The sequence below is a fragment of the Bradysia coprophila genome, unplaced genomic scaffold (assembly GCF_014529535.1).
Source record: "Bradysia coprophila strain Holo2 unplaced genomic scaffold, BU_Bcop_v1 contig_232, whole genome shotgun sequence".
In the NCBI taxonomy this organism is placed as follows: domain Eukaryota; kingdom Metazoa; phylum Arthropoda; class Insecta; order Diptera; family Sciaridae; genus Bradysia; species Bradysia coprophila.
The window spans coordinates 19297144-19313681 of NW_023503493.1; the positions used below are offsets into that span (position 1 = coordinate 19297144).

Here is a 16538-nt window from a genome sequence, read left to right on the forward strand (position 1 = left end):
TGGCCCCAGCCCATTCAAATAAATCATTAATAGTGTATGGGACAGATAAAAATGTTAGCCTTGTAGGATGCTGAGCATGATTTACGCAGGATATATTGGCTTTCTCGGGTTATATGATATCTTTAAATAATTCACATACAATAGTATGCTGTATAACAATCCCATGGCGTAGTATACGCCGGACTAGATCATTCATTTTAAATGTACAAGTTCTATTTTATTAATTTAATTACCTCAACTGTTCATGAAGCGTATTCTCAACAATGACTTCATGTAAGGTGTTTGTATATTACTCAACTATTTAATTAGAGGCGAACGAATGTTTTCCAAAATCAAAATAGAACTCAGAACAAATTCCACCATATTAACTCTACAACGTGTTGTCTTACGGTTGATAAGCCGAATTATACACAAAATTTAAATTTCGTTGCATCATATTAATGTTTGTGACACCGGTACAAGACTTTGTCGAGGACTTTGTGAAGAGTCAATTGAAGTGGTTTCTCTAGATACGATATAATAATACGGATGTCTTGGTACGATTTCGGAGACAAAGCAACTTTGTCCTTTACCGACAAATGACGTTTTTGATGAGAATCTGAACTTTAGTGCAGCAGAACAGAAACTACAAAGTGGAATTAAGGAATATAGGGTGCTTCAGAAATGATTCGGTGGATTTAATAGGTTCAAAGTTTGATATAAAAACAACTATACCGCCACTTCAATTACACGACAGAAATGTTGCGTCACTGTGTTATATAAGTTCATAATTGGAACTAATCTGGGAAAAGTTCCTTTACAGAGGAAAAAGTATGATAAAGCCAATACAGCATATATCATCAAACGCATGACAATTTCCTCTTATGACTTACAGATGTAACAGATTAGTAAATGGTTAACTACTGCCAACGGTAATGTAAGGTCATTGATTTAGAGTTAGACTGTTTGGCAATAAATAACTGATGAAAAACATGATCACCGATTTTGTTCTTTTTTTCATGAAGTTTTATTTCTAAGCAGTAGCAACAAGCGCATTGATTTAATAACATAAAATTCTTTGTGAATCGACGAAAACGTTCATAGAAAATATAAATTCAATTCACAAATATATCATTTAAGTAAAAACACATCGGCTTTTCAATTCAATTGTAAAAATAGGCCATCCGGATACAGAACCTAAGAAATGGAATGTCGTTTTACTATCTGCCGTTGTCAGACATACGCTACAAATCTGTAACATTCAAATTTCCTAGTATTCGCTCTTTTAAATAATAATTTCAAGGAAATTCACTTCAATATCGACCACAAACGCTTTCGACTATATTACTGTACTAAAATGTTTATCATGTGGCAGTGTTACAGCAGCAAATTCTTTATAACTTTATTTTATCGCACTATATAAAACACTGTCACCGACAGAAACAGTCGTACTTTTTATTATTTTTATGTGCCTTACCACTCTAAAATTCCATTCCGACCGAGCCATCCATTTGTTCATCCATCCCCGGTGTTGTATACGGAGTCATAAAACATGTTTTCACATTATATGCAAACCATATATTTTCATATTAGTGATTCGGTTTTATACATTTTGTTGTGATGAACAGTTTTTGCGGAAAACTTTAAAATCTCTAACGAAACATCAAACATTTCAGTTGCTTTTCACACAACAACTTTATGGTGGGATCGCAATACAGAGAGGGACCATCAAATGGTGTATTTAAACTTTAGTTTTGGAATATTATTTCATCATTATGTAGCTTTATTTATTCACTTTTTTAATTATAATCTCCCCGTTTACTGTATATACTAGTTAGAGACGAAAATGTTTTTCCGCAAAACTTTGCTAGTTAAGCCAGTTGCCATTATATTGATAGGGTTGTGTATAAAAGGAGCAGTAGCACTGAGACTCCATTGTTTTTTCAATTTAAACCCATGTCATTAAATTGCCAACCGCTGTATACGAGCATTTTTTATTATATTATTGAACAATTTCTCGTCGTAGATGAAGTTTTTAAAACATTGACTGGTACATGGTACCGATATATGAGAAATCCATTACGAAAATATGTAATAAAGCGGGAGTCATTCTGGCTGTTTTAAAGTGAACACAGAAATCGGTTTACGTTTTTATTTCCTTTTTCGGGACTGAACGTGTGCGCTCTCTCTCGAAATTCGCCATAAAAACTTTAGCGACTTAAATATTTCAACTGCAACCGGTCTATTTTTTCAATTTTTTATTTCTTTTCTTTTTTTTCGCTTCCTTTTCAAATTAAGAAAAAGGATAATAAAATTCACATTCTAAAAGAAAAAAACAAACACAAAAATCGCTTCAACTTCAACCGGTAAACAAAAGGGAAGAACAAAGATTTATATTTTATATGAAATTGCTAATCCTTTTGTTTTGTTCTTAATACAGCATATGAAAGTAATAATGCCAAAAAAAAAAAACAAGGGGAAGCATTACAGAACAGGAATGGTATACAATGTCATTCGATATAATAAATACAATAATATGGTAATGGAAGAAGAGATGCTATGGGTTCTGGTGAAAAAGAATTTATTTTTTCTACTCTGCCAGAGTTTTGTTTCAATTCCATAACTGTGCTTTGTTTATTTCATTCATTCATTTTGATTCTCGTTCTCTCATGTATGAGGAGGGAAGGGGCACGTTTTCTTCCACAATTCAAAAAAAAAATGAAACAGCGGAAAGGAAGAGTTTACTTCCTCGCATCTCGCATTTATGTATAGGAAAATATTCCCAGATCTAATACGAAAAAATGAGATGAGATGAGAAGAGGTATACTTGGATATAAATGTAGTTAACACAGAGATATTTATATTTATATACGCTACGAAATTCCGACTAAATGATGTGGAAATTCGAACAAACTTTTTGGGATATCAAATTTATTATTGTTTGCGCAGCACGGCAATATTGTATGTGGCAGCAAATATGTATCTGTCTCTATATAATATGTATATGGAATTGTGTATACCACATCCCCATATAGTTTAATGCTAAGTAATTTTCTGTGAATGAAAACTATTATTCATTTTCTCTGGAATTCATTTTGTGTTGAAATTTATTGTAATTTATATTCCGTATGTGCAGAGAAGAATCGTAATATGTGTGTTGTATGTGTGTACATCTGTGTATATAACTGAACGAAATCCGACAAAGTGTGTGAAACTTGAGGGTGAAATGAAATCAACTTATATGTTGCTATTTTACGTATAGATGTGGAAAAAATAATGATATCATAGAACTTTCATTGTTAATTATTTTGAAATTGCGGCTTGGAATTTTGTAAACATTATTATTCGTTTCATTGGAGAAAGTTGGTTTTTGTGTATTTACGTAGAAGGTTGTTAAAAAGGTATTTCAATTTGATTTCACTGGAGTTTTCAGTGAAATTGTGAATATGCATTTTTGTAATTAAAGTTGCCATTTATTCGGATAATTTAAAACTTTTTGAACTTTTATTTAATAATTTTCGTTTCCACGTTGAGTGCAATTGGAATTGTTTTGTTGAAAGTGTGAAAATTGTTGGTGTAATAAATCAACATCAAGTTGAAATTGAAACCGAATTTCAAAATAAAATTTTTATCTCAACTGTAGAGACTAACTCTCTAACTAACTTAATGTTCAACAACTTTATTATTTGCAATGAACAAGTTCAGCAAAAAAGCAACTGACTTTTTTCCCTCTTATTAATTTATGTTATTCGTTAGGTCGAATAATTTTTCTGATTAGATTCACAGCATCATTTTTTAAATATATTATTTAACAGTCTACACTGTGACCCGCCTTAAGTAACACATCTGAGATTTTCAGAATAATTTCGTTCGACTCTCCACTATTTTATTCATTCAGTAATGAAACAACTAGATGGATGGTTTGTGAATTATGTATTCATAGATTCAAGCAGAAAGTTTGCACTTTTATGCAGGAGATTATAGTTTAAGCGTCTTCACGACCGAGCGTAGGATATTATAATGTAGGCAAAATCTTTAATACATAGAAAATTCGATCGGAGTACACGGACTTTCGTTTGATATGCGTTTCCTTTGATTGAGTAATTATAATCCCTTTAAGCTGACTGATCTCAGTTTTGCAGGTGATTTTAAAGATTATGATAGTTAGTATTCTATTAATTCAGATAGCCATAAATAATTATGCTGCAATTAGATCATGCATAGTGCATTCTCTTTGTTGACTATCTGAGTTTCTAAGTACGATGAAATCCATCGATATAATTTAAGGTAGGTAAGCAAACACAAAGAACGTTTGTGCGGAAAGAATGTATGAATGTATGTGTGACGTAATTTACGTTCTACGAAAGCGCGCAGAATAAAGTCATACAAATATTTGAAAATCTTATTGTCACTCTACTTTTTTAATGTACTTTTTAACGTCCCAGTCCCTTCGCTTTATTTTGTGTTGTGATTAAAATTTTGTGTCGTTGTGTGTGTGATATATTTCCAATTTTCGTTCTTCGTGTGCGTCAATCTCCCTTATATTATATCGATGATGAAATCTATACAAGCTGTAAGTTCGTAAAATTTCGTAGAATTGTGTATGAAAACGTGTGATTCTGAAAAACCATTTTCACTAACGCTTGCACATGATTCACATCGCCCCTTAATTCTGATTCAATCATGGCATTATGTTTGCTTTCATATAACTTTTTTAAAGCAACTCATGTACAAAAGAAAAATCTCTAACCAATGAACACCAAATTGCGACAATCTTCACATCGTGACTTCACGAAAAATGCTTGTGTGTGTTAATAATCAATTCCGATAATTTATTGAATACCATTCACAATCTTCGATCCAACTTGAATTCAGCAAGTGCAAAAATCGTTTCTTATCGAACACATTTCCGAGCTATAAAAATGAAAATTTATGATTTACGTTTTCTTTGTTACAATCTCCTACACCTATTTGCTTCTCGCACTTTATTGACAATTTATGTCCTTGTTTTGTTGATGGACACAAAAAAAGGAACTACACATTCCCATCACAAGCAAACCTAATAACCAGTAACATGAAAATCACTTTGGACTCAATGATGTGAAATAATTTAAGTCACATGAACTTGTCATGGACAGGTTCCATTTTGATTTATAAATTGATAAAATGATTTTTTTCGAGTTCATTGATCATCTAAATTATTCGTCGATTGTTATTTGTTTTTTTGTGAGACGGCAACTATGGACATCGTTGGTGGCGCTATGAAATTGTGCGTCAGAATTGGTTCGGTGAAATATTTCTTTTTTTTTCCTTTTGATAAATTGCTTCCGACTTTCGAATTTACTTTTCACCTAAGATTATCTATAAATTCTTGTATGTTATGTCATAACAGTATAGATAAATATAAAGAAATATGAAACATTTGCAGTGTCATGAACGACATGATATATACACAATTTTTCATATTATTTAAACCAATGTGATGTGCACAAGATGATAGATACACATGTTATGAATTCTGTGTTTCTTACCCCGAACAACTTATAAATACAAAATGTAAATGATACACAGCCAGCGGGGCTATGTATACAGTGTTTACCCCCGGTTTTGTATTGTGTACAAACGTTTTTGTTTCTAATAGGGAAAAAAGCTTGAAGATAACATAAAAGCACTTCAAAATGTGTGTTTTCGAAGTCGAAACATATTTTTTGCCAACATAAATACATTGAAATTGAAAATTGTTTAAAGATTTTTCGATTCGGTTCCATGTTTTTCTTTCAGACTCGTAAACTTTGTTGAGCGAAAACAATGAACCAGAGAAGCAGAGAAAACAAAGAAAAAAAATTAAGTAAAATAGAATTAGAATACGAAGTCAGCTAAAATTTTCGCTAAATTTGTTTTTCGATTGTTATTTTGGTTGTTTGCGTGATAAATATTTTATTATTAAATTAGCTGATTAAACAAACAATCATAAAGCTTACGCTGTAACTTTGTGAAAGAGTGTATTGAATGAAACAAGTGGCTACGATGCAGCAATTTTAATAATAAAAATAATTATCATTGTCATTATGTAACCACGTAAAAATTTAATAATATGAGGAGAAATATCTGTTAGTCGCTCAGAAATAGTTTCGACTAAAAATTAAATTAAAACTTTCTAGTGTAGGACATCTCTAGAAGAGGTGATAACATTGAGGGGTTGTATTGGAATCAATGTTTAATTGAGTTCATACTTAAATACGTTTCGATCACAATGTGCCCGTGGTCTAAATTTCGCAAATTCGAATTTGCGAATTTCACAAAAATACGACATTCGACATATTTAACGTTGCGAATTGGCAACGGACTATTAGAATATCTACGAGTAAGACTTACTCAGTAAGTGTTGCATAGAAAGCGAACGTAGGAAAAATCATCTTGCCTGTAGCGAAACTGAAAACAAATTCAGAGGGTTTTTTAGCGTTATAATTTGGCAACGGGCTAAGGATACATACATAACGCTCGGAGACGAGGACAACTACGAATAAATCATCAAAATATCCTTTTCAAACTTTAATTTTGGGCAACAGCTGAGATAATAAAACAAAACTGATTTAGTCTTTATTGTTGAATCAACAATGTTGCGTCCTTAACCAGGAGGTTTGGGATTTCTGAAAATACCCCCACCTGAAATGCCTACAGATAAATTGCTAAATGAACAATAGCCTTAAATTCTCTGTAATATTTTCTGTTTATTCTCAATAAATATCTCCGTTTGAGTGGACGTGTTTGAATCAGTGGAATTTAGTATCGTTGCTACCGGAGTAGATATCATTTGTAATCACCACTGCTAACATTCTCTACTGTATCAGAACACAATATTTTATACGAACGTTTCAGGGTTCTGTTCATGAATAAAGTTGTTTTCAATGGGAAATGGCAGAAATGTAACCATGGCATATGTTGCTTTGAATAAGATCTTTATCAGAGCTTTTTCATTGAAGTAAGATTTAAAGTAACTTCCTTTCTCGAAAATTTATTTACTTAATCAGTTTAGCATGAGTTTTTCTATTAGAAAGTCTGCCAGAGCTTTTGACGGACAGGATGGCTACAGTTCGTTTTTAATTGCTTATGAGACGAAAGAATAAGTAAATCGTTTTCCATTCGTCGTTCTTTTATATCGATAAAACGTTTTTCCTCCGGCTAGTGCTGGAAACCTTTCATTTGGTAAAACAGCCTTTTATCGTTGGTTTATCGCGATAACCTTTCATATATCTTGTGTTCGCAGCGAACAGTTCGCTAGCACTTGTTCGCCATATTTCCCCTTTTAGGTAGTGCGAATATTTATGTTGACTCGAACTATAAAGCTTTTTATTCACGACGCATTCTATTTTTTATGATCAATTTCACTGTTTGAAATTGCGTGTCACGTTAAAAGCAATTTCTAGTTATTATTGATTTATTGAAAACATTGTTTGCATGTACTCGCTCTTATAGACACTTTATTGACAAATATGTTGATATTTTCCGCTTAAAGTGGCTGTATGCAACATAGAGGGGGTTGAAGCTGAAATATTTACGTATTATTTTATGTTAGGTTTTTGTTTTAGAGCAGGTTCATATGAAGAAATATTCATGGAAAAATGTATCGTTCAGATCTAATTTACAATTTTTCACACAGAAAAGTTGAAAAGGAGAAGTATAATTAAAATGATACCGAGTCACTGGTGTGTAAAATGTTTGAGAACCCTTATATTAATTTATTCATTCATTCATTCACCTATTTTAAAAACTGAAGTTTTAGCCGACTTGATGAGACCACTTTCAACGCTGAGTACTATTCAGCGTAATATCGCCCAAGGCTTGTGATACAAGTTTTTTTGTAATTCATAATTCATCAAACGAAAGGAGGGCAATAGTGACTGCAAAATTAACGATGTAATGTGAAGTCATCATAATCACATCAATGAATGTTAAATTATGAATATAGTTTCGTCATGGCAAATTTATCATCTGAAATTTATCGAAGTTTCTCTGTTGTTTACAACAACAAAATTTGTGTATACGGTGGAAACACACCAAATGTCAAGGTTTTCCGTTTCCGTATTTATTCACCCAGACTAATATCACATCCACACAGAAGCAGATCCAACAACACACACACTGGAACATTGATTCGTGTGAGCACTTCAGATTTAAAGCTTATGCCATCCAATGTGGGTAATAAATAACAAAAGCTAAATTTTATTACAAAATTAGATGTGTGCGTCAAAATGACGCCCCTTCCTCTCCTTTTCGTCTGTCAAGTGTTAATGATGTCAATTTATTATTCTTAACAGCATCCAGGCATTATTTATCAAACAAAATACACATAAACACACGCCGCAAAGCTCACTGTACATTTTGGATGAAAAAAATGTATGAAGCCACATTCACACGGTATATATAATGCCAACCATCCATGTAACAAACATGGAAATAAATAATGTTAATGATAAGCAAGAAAATAACCTAAAAAAAATCGATCTATCAAACAAGTAGAAGAAGAAAGATTCCTCCCTAGTTGAATTGGATATTTTTATATATGTTAACGGTACATTACTTACTTTAATTTAAAATTAAATTTCGCGCCATGAGATTAAGATTGTGTGCAAAAAAAATGAGAAGAAGAACGGTATCTATAGAAAAACCACGAATTTCATTTTAGTCGCACGACAGCATCGTCACTTTTTGCATTATAAATATTTCGAAACGGGAAGATAATTCTAGCATACACATTGTTATCTTTATTTGAAGAAAAACAAATTACTTGTAATGGCACTATTTATCTGTGTACACGCTTTTGTTGAGCCATAATGTGCCAAAGGAAAATTACAGTTAGCTCAGGATGATTTGAAGTTAAATGGAGCATATAAAGTTTGCGGTTGAATTTCATTTTAGCTGGGAAATTATAGATGGAAAATATAAAGACTATGAAACGTAAAGAATATACGTATATACAATGATGCGAACGAAGTCACGAAACGTATACCAATTTTCAGATTTAAAGACAGTCAGAATGACTAAGACTATTGTGGAATAAATTCTCGTTTTTTTTGTGCTTGATCATTGGTTGCTGTAATACTGTCTGTGATACTTAAATTAAAATCATTGCGCTCGATACATTCGAAACAGAAATGGTAGTAATAGTCTAAAGGAAATGAGATATAACAGTGGGATAGTGGTGATTCTTTCATAAAATAGAAACTTTATTTTGAAATGCAAGGGCAAGCCCCAAACTAGAATAGTTTTCCACCTGGTGAAAGTAGTGTAAGAGCAATTTTTTTTAAAACTGATTGGTTCTTTTGAATTCCATTTCATTTTGGTAAAAATTTTATTGTAATTTATTGTAATCATACAGAAAGGATATAATTTCCAATGTGTCTTGTCTAAATCATAATTCAAACTGAGATCTGACCTCAATAAGATTCCTAAGCTCAAAAATTATATTAGAAATAGATTCAGCACAGGAATTGACTTATCCTACGATCTTATTCTACCGTGGATAGAAAGCACTGCACTTTCTGGGAACTCAAATAAATACTAACATCACAGAATGGTGGCCTACGTACATGTCCTATAAGTTATGTTAGTGCAGCTATTTTCATTTAAAGAAAAAAAACATCACAGAATGTTAGAAGAGTCTGCTTCACGAGTTGAAATGTATTACATTCGATTAATTCGACCATTTTAATCAGATAAAATAGCAGCGATGTCGTTGCATTGATTCAATTTATTGATAAAACCGTACCATTTCAAACGAAGACTGTACATTACACTATAAATTACCCTCAAAATGCCATTGAATCGGTTTTAAAATTCAACAAACGCAACAGTCTCATTAAAATTTTGTATTTCAGAAGAATAAATCAATTATTGTCTATCCGAAGTCACAATTTATGGTAACGTAAAGAACTAGAATTTTGTTTCACTTTTATAGTTTCCCACTTACGTACATATACGAAATAAACCCTTTTAACAATGGTGAAAATATCTATCCTACAAACACAACAAATGCGAAATACCAGAGAACGGTGTGTTTATAATAGTTCTACCAGACAGACCGTAAACTTACTTCTAGAAGAAAAATTGCGAAGAAAATAGATTCTTATGTGAAAAAGGATTTTCTTTCACTATAATATGGAGGGAATGATATTTCACGAATATATCACTTGCCGAAGTTATAAACATCCTTACACATATATATGAAAAAACGAAAGAAAATACACGCTGGAAATGGTATCTGTTTAGGTTCATTCATACATGTTTCTGGAATAACGAACGAAAAAAAAAAATAACCAAATCAACAACGCAGAAGAAAGTTTTCAACACAAGTTAATGTTGATTTGTTGGAATTGTTCTTTCTTGTCGAGATTTTTGTGGATAATTAAATTTAGCCGAAACTTTCCAATGCTAAGACAATGTATAAACATTAAAATAAATGAACGAAAATTATTTTTACCTCTTTAGCATTTTCGGTAAAATTCCGTTAAAGAAGTAAAGTTTTCCGCAGTGGAAATGTCGTCGAAATTTATGTAAATACAATTGTTTGTATTCGTAGAATGCTTGTTTGATGTTTGTACACAGAGATGGTATACACTATATAATGCCAAATTATATTACAGGTCATAGAATTTTCAAATCGATTCATTTAAACGAATGGTAACGAAATCTTGACAGCATTTCTCGCTCCATATACTTGAATTTCTCAGCATTTCTACAATCATTATTTTAGTTAACGTTTTCAATAATGTTCCCATTAAACACATCAAAAGCAGATTATTTTAAAACCACGTACTTCTCAGTTAGTTCTGTGGAATTCGACACTCTTTTGTTCCATATTCAACACACATCTGGGCTACAATAATTTTACACATTTAGGAGTTATTGAAGTTATGCATATAGGGTTACTACAGAGAGAGCCGATATGTATGAAATGAGATGCACGTAGAGACGGTAATGTTACTTATGAAGAAAATGATTGTCGATTCTACTTGCAGAGCCACCATCGCAAATGAAGTTTTAAGTTTCAGAAATTTGTGAGGTAATGAAAATCATTTCATTTCATTTATTTTCCGTAAAAATATATCGATTACAAATGATCCGCGTAGCTCCAGTATGTAAACAATTCTAAGGAGCTATGTTAAAATGTACAATCAATTAAAGAATTCAATCGAATTCGCACCACAATAAACCAAGGTTATTTAGTGAAATCCTCTGTTAAACAGCGTTTCTATGAACACAAGGTGGCTATGCTACGGAAGTATCGACAAATGAGCTTAAACGAGTTCCCAATTTATAAAAGAAAATTTACTCAAAAATTCATACGATGAGAGTACTTCTGTACGAAATGTTCGTTCATTTTACTTATTACTGTGCTGCAAGGCAACGTGTATTTAATAATTACAAACGAAATAATGTCTTCACAGAGAATTTGATTATACAAATATATACGAAAACAGAAGATATATAAATTTTTCATAATTTTCGAATTATTTAAACGAATATTGCCGTTATTAGGAATACACGCTCTTCTTCATCTTCCTTTGCATAGATTGTATTTTAATAAAACAGCACGAAAATGATTTCCTTAGGGTATAGTACACGATGATACAAATTGATGATGAAAAGTTCTTAAAAACGAGATACGAAGAAAAAAACAGAAATTGAGAACGCAATTTTACAGAAGTAGACATCGACAGATAGGTGTTACGGGTATCACTTTGAACGAAACAAATTTTATTTTCTGGAACGATATATAGGAGCGTAGACAAAAATATTTCATAAATGCAAAACTTTTTCCTCTCGCTTTATACGTGTGCACCGGCCCCAGCTCGTCTTTCATTTCACTCACATAACTTTATTACATATTTTTTGGCAGGATGCAATTGAGTTGAATATAAATAAACCGACATTTTCATGAAAAAGCATAGTACCGTACACACCAAATTACAAGCGCATGTTTATATATAAATTGTAGTAGATCATTGCCATAATACTTGGATCTTCGTGTCTTTTCAACGTAAATACAAAAGCCATTTGTTAGCAAATAAAAGTTTTCTCTTAAAATTATGAAACAAGAACAACGTTTAAGTTGGCTAAACCAACTGTGCTGAGAACATTTGCACTTTTGCAAATTCAATCCCTGTGAATAAAATGCAAGCGAGACGAACTTTCTGCAATTTTAATAAAGGTCTTCATTATCTCTGCTCCCTATTCTAACGTAAGTAAAAATCGATTCCCTCTGCTGTAACATTGAAAAATAGTATCGACTGTATGTACCCGGGATATTAAAACTGTCTCGCTGCTATGTCCGAAAATATATCTTCCTTCAAAAGTGTCATCATCTCGACAATCAAATCGAACTGTATCCATTTGTTTGTTAAGCCCGAATATATTTCTTCAATTTATTTTTCACCAACACATTTTTTTCGTTTCCAAATGACGTGATGGAAAATGTACCCCGTTGTACGGCAAAAACATTGATAACCATTGACACATACCATATATTTGGTTTACGGGAACACTGAGTTGAGTGCTCTCACGATATTTATCAAAATAAAACTATTATACACGTTGCACGAGTATATAAGTATATTTTATATGAATGCAGCATCATCTTTGTTCAGGGGATGCTAGCAAAAGACTAAGGATTGTTTTTTTTTGCTTCGTTTTATTTATTTACTTCTTATTTTGGCACTCAATTTTATGAACGTAAATATTCCACAATTTTCCACTGTTTTCGTAGTAAGATTTCCCAGTGCTTTGAATTTTTGGAAAATTGTTTGTAATTTTATTAGATTTTCATTTATAGTTAGCGGTTGTGGTTCGGATTGAAAATATTTCGGTTCGGTTTGGAATGTGTAGTTCGAATTGTTGCTGCCGAAGGTGGTAATGGATCCTTTCAGAATTTATAAAGGAAAAACTTTTTAGCGAGATTCCAGTTGCAGAAGAAATACTTTTGAAATGAGTCTGTTCAAAAGACGCAAATACACGAGCATAGTTCGTTTGTTATCTATTTTTAGTTGTGAAAAATTATTTCAACTTAGGCTCTAAAGCCCTGAGGCTTATATGTATTTATTTTTTTTTAATTACTCTTGTTGGGTGGTTTTGGGGTTTTTTATGTTTGCTAAACGGCTTTGGCTGCTGAATAAAAAAAAAATTAATAACGTCAGAATACACCTGCAACAAAAACAGCATAAAATGTTGTAATTAAAAAGCAATATTAAAATTTTGATTTAATAATATGAATGAAAATAATTTAATGAAATCGTGAGGTCATACAAATAAAAATCAGTTTTGAAACGAATCAAATATTTTTTATTTCAATTTTATTTTTGGTCAATTACTAAATTTGAAAATGCATTCACCATACTTTAATTTATTAAATGTGGAAAAAAACAGATATACATAGTATGTATTACATACTCTGTCCGTGTATTCATGTATAATTGATACAGAGAGACTTTTAATTGCAGTCATATCACTGTAACTAAATGTCAATAAAGTCAAAATAGTTTTAATCGACCAACTTAACAGTCGTCGTATTTCAACTAGTCATCGCAGGAGTTTCTAGTTAATTGAATTTAAGGGATGGCTTTCATAAAACCTGTCGTAGAATGTCAAAAAAAAACATAATGAGTAAAACTTTGTATAGAAATTTAACAATCAAATATCAATTTTTGGGTATTCTATGATTGGTAGGTTCATGCGATGCCACTTTGTCCAATTTATAAAATTTATCAACCGGACGCAGCATAAACTTTGTTTGATTTATTTTATTTAAACTGGGCGATAAAAAATTTGTTTTTGAAAATTTGTTTAAGCCAGCGTTTATATATAGAGTAGCAACGTTAAAATGACATTTAGAATGAATAATTGCGTATGTGCTTTATCTGTTTCGAATGTAATATGGATTCAGAGGAGTTTGTGAAAAAAAAAACTTTTTGAATTTTATTGTTGTCATAAATACAGCCACGAGTCATCAAAAATTGTTTCAAGTGCTACTTTTTTTTACGATTAAATTTAATTTAATAAAGTCAATTTGGTGTAGAATATAATTGGAATTTTGTATAGCATCCTTTCGTTTATCGAACATATACGAGAGCAAAATGTTAATGAATTTCCCCATAACAAAATTATTAAATTAACTTTGTGAAACTTATACATCACTTGAAAAATTCCATCAAAACGTTAATATTCCATTTCTTCCTATTTCAGTGACAAAATTCATTCGCATTGGTATTGCTGACAAGAACGATAACCCACCCTATTTTGATAAGAATCTTTACGAAGCTGAAGTAGATGAAAATGAAGATATTCAGCATACCGTTCTTACTGTCACCGCCAAAGATCACGATGAATGTAAGTACTTCAACACCTATTTTATCATAATAATAAAGTTAGAAGATGGGAGAAATGGCGAGAGTGTACGGAGAAGAAAAAACTTTTATATTCATACGCTATTAGACTCGACTTGAATATATTGAATACAAGCGACGACGTTGAATTGTGAAAGTCACACAATTGGGAAAATAGTGTGATATTTCGGTGTGTTTTCTATTACCTTATACCGTATGTATACTAATATCGTTTGTATTTCTATACATAAAATCATTTCATCGTTTATTCGGTGAATATTGTACGCGCGAGATGGAATCAAATATATGTCATCCAATAACGTCTATTATAGTCATATATATTGCTGTTCGCTTATCCTCAAATTGAATTTCGAAGGAGTTTTTTTTGCCTTCAGTAACGCCAAAGCCCTTCGCAACCTTTTTCTTACTTTTATTTTTTGCTGCAAAATCTTCATTTTTCTCGGAAAATATTTAATCGAAGATTTATAAAATTCAACGAAACTTAGCTGATGTCGTGTCGTAATGGTTTTATAAACTTTGAAGCAGCTAAAGTTGTATATACAAACGTTTATGTATAATACTGACTTTATGAAAGAAGAAAGAAGAAAACTTTTTGCCATCCACTACCACTTGACGACAATGTGAACTGTTAATACGTCATTACACCAATTTATATTCTGATTGCTGATGCATCAAAAAATTATCCTTGACTAAAGAAGCATAGATTGTATAAATAAAATATGGTAAGGATTAGCCTGGCAATTTTGCATCGGTTTGTTTAATATAGTCGTTGAATTATTGATGAGCTAAAGGAAATGTCTTATCAACGGTTATGAGAATTGATTAATAGGAAAACATGTCAATCACTAATGACGGGAGGAATTAATTTGCCTGGGAGAAATATAAATTGAATTGATATCGGTATTTGTGATGAATTTTTGTTTGCGATGGGTTGTTGTGTTGAAAGAGGAAACGGAAACCAGATTCATATAATTTAATATATTTCCGCTGCTATTTTCGTTTGGAAGTGTGTTAGTGATGGGGAATACATTCCGGTTATTTATATCACTACAATTTTCTTCATGATATTTTCAACCATTTACCATTTTGCGTCATTTTGTATTATTTTCAATTATTTTCACCACGATGTGTTCGGTGTACTCTCAGGCTTACCACATATCGACATAAAAACGCTTTTATAGGGGAGAATTGGATTTATTCTCACTTGATTGCATTTAAACAGAATCACAAATTATACCGAAAAAATGAAAATGCGATTTGGTCATTATGTTCGACAAATGTATCGACTTTTTTCCGTCATAATGCAAAAGCCCATCGGCATACACAAATAAACAATCAAAATTCGATCTAACCAAAAAACGCAGGTAAAAGATAAAACAAATTAAAAAAATTTTGAACAAAAAAAACATTTTTTTTATTATTTCAATTTTTGTTCGATTATTCTTTATTCGTCCAACAACAGCAAAAAACGGTTTGATTAAATGCAATTTTTGTGTTTAAATTTTGAGTTGTTTGTTTTCATTATTTTCATTTTGTTTAAAGTTGATTTGTAGTGGAAAATCGGATAACATAAAACTACCATGTATGTCAATAAAAAGTATTAAATTCTCGGCTACAGATAACTGCCGAAATTGCCAGTAAATAATGATCAGACCAATATTTTATTTAGATATTTCAAACCCTGTTAGGTTTTTGTTATTACAATAGCCTTCCTCGGCGTGGGTCCCATAAGTACGATGAGACAAGGAGATCCAGTTGTATTTTTCGTTAAGTATCATTTTTTTGATCTTAAATCAAGTTGTCAGGACGATAACCTGGGAGTAGCTCAAGTAGCGATATCATTTACATGAACCAGAAGAAAGATGAACCAAAATTCAAGAAGTTCCCTCTCTATAGCGAAATGGTGATCCTCATCACAAACATCCACTTTTCCACGATGCTCAGCTGCCCAACTGAAAACAGCATTTTTCTTTTTCCATGTATGACAAGGAAAATATTATTCCAATACGTCTATCCGAAGGTCTCTAATGTTGCTAATTGAGCGAGAATTAATTAACTAAATTGACGTTATGAATAATCCTCACTCGTTTTCGAAATGAATCAGCTTTCAAGATAAATAAAATTTAATAAAACAAAATATTTCTTTGTTAAGACATTTCC

General features: G+C 31.7%; 1 protein-coding gene across 7 annotated transcripts in view; it reads left to right on the forward strand.

Annotated features, from left to right (window-relative positions):
- The window catches only part of LOC119075844 (neural-cadherin), a 280539-nt gene that overhangs the window by 217492 nt on the left and 46509 nt on the right, over positions 1 to 16538 (forward strand). For all 7 annotated transcript variants that reach the window (XM_037182391.1, XM_037182393.1, XM_037182394.1 and 4 more), the window contains one exon: positions 14218 to 14361. In XM_037182391.1, coding sequence (XP_037038286.1) covers positions 14218 to 14361 — 144 coding nt within the window. The remainder of the gene's footprint in view (positions 1 to 14217; positions 14362 to 16538) is intronic.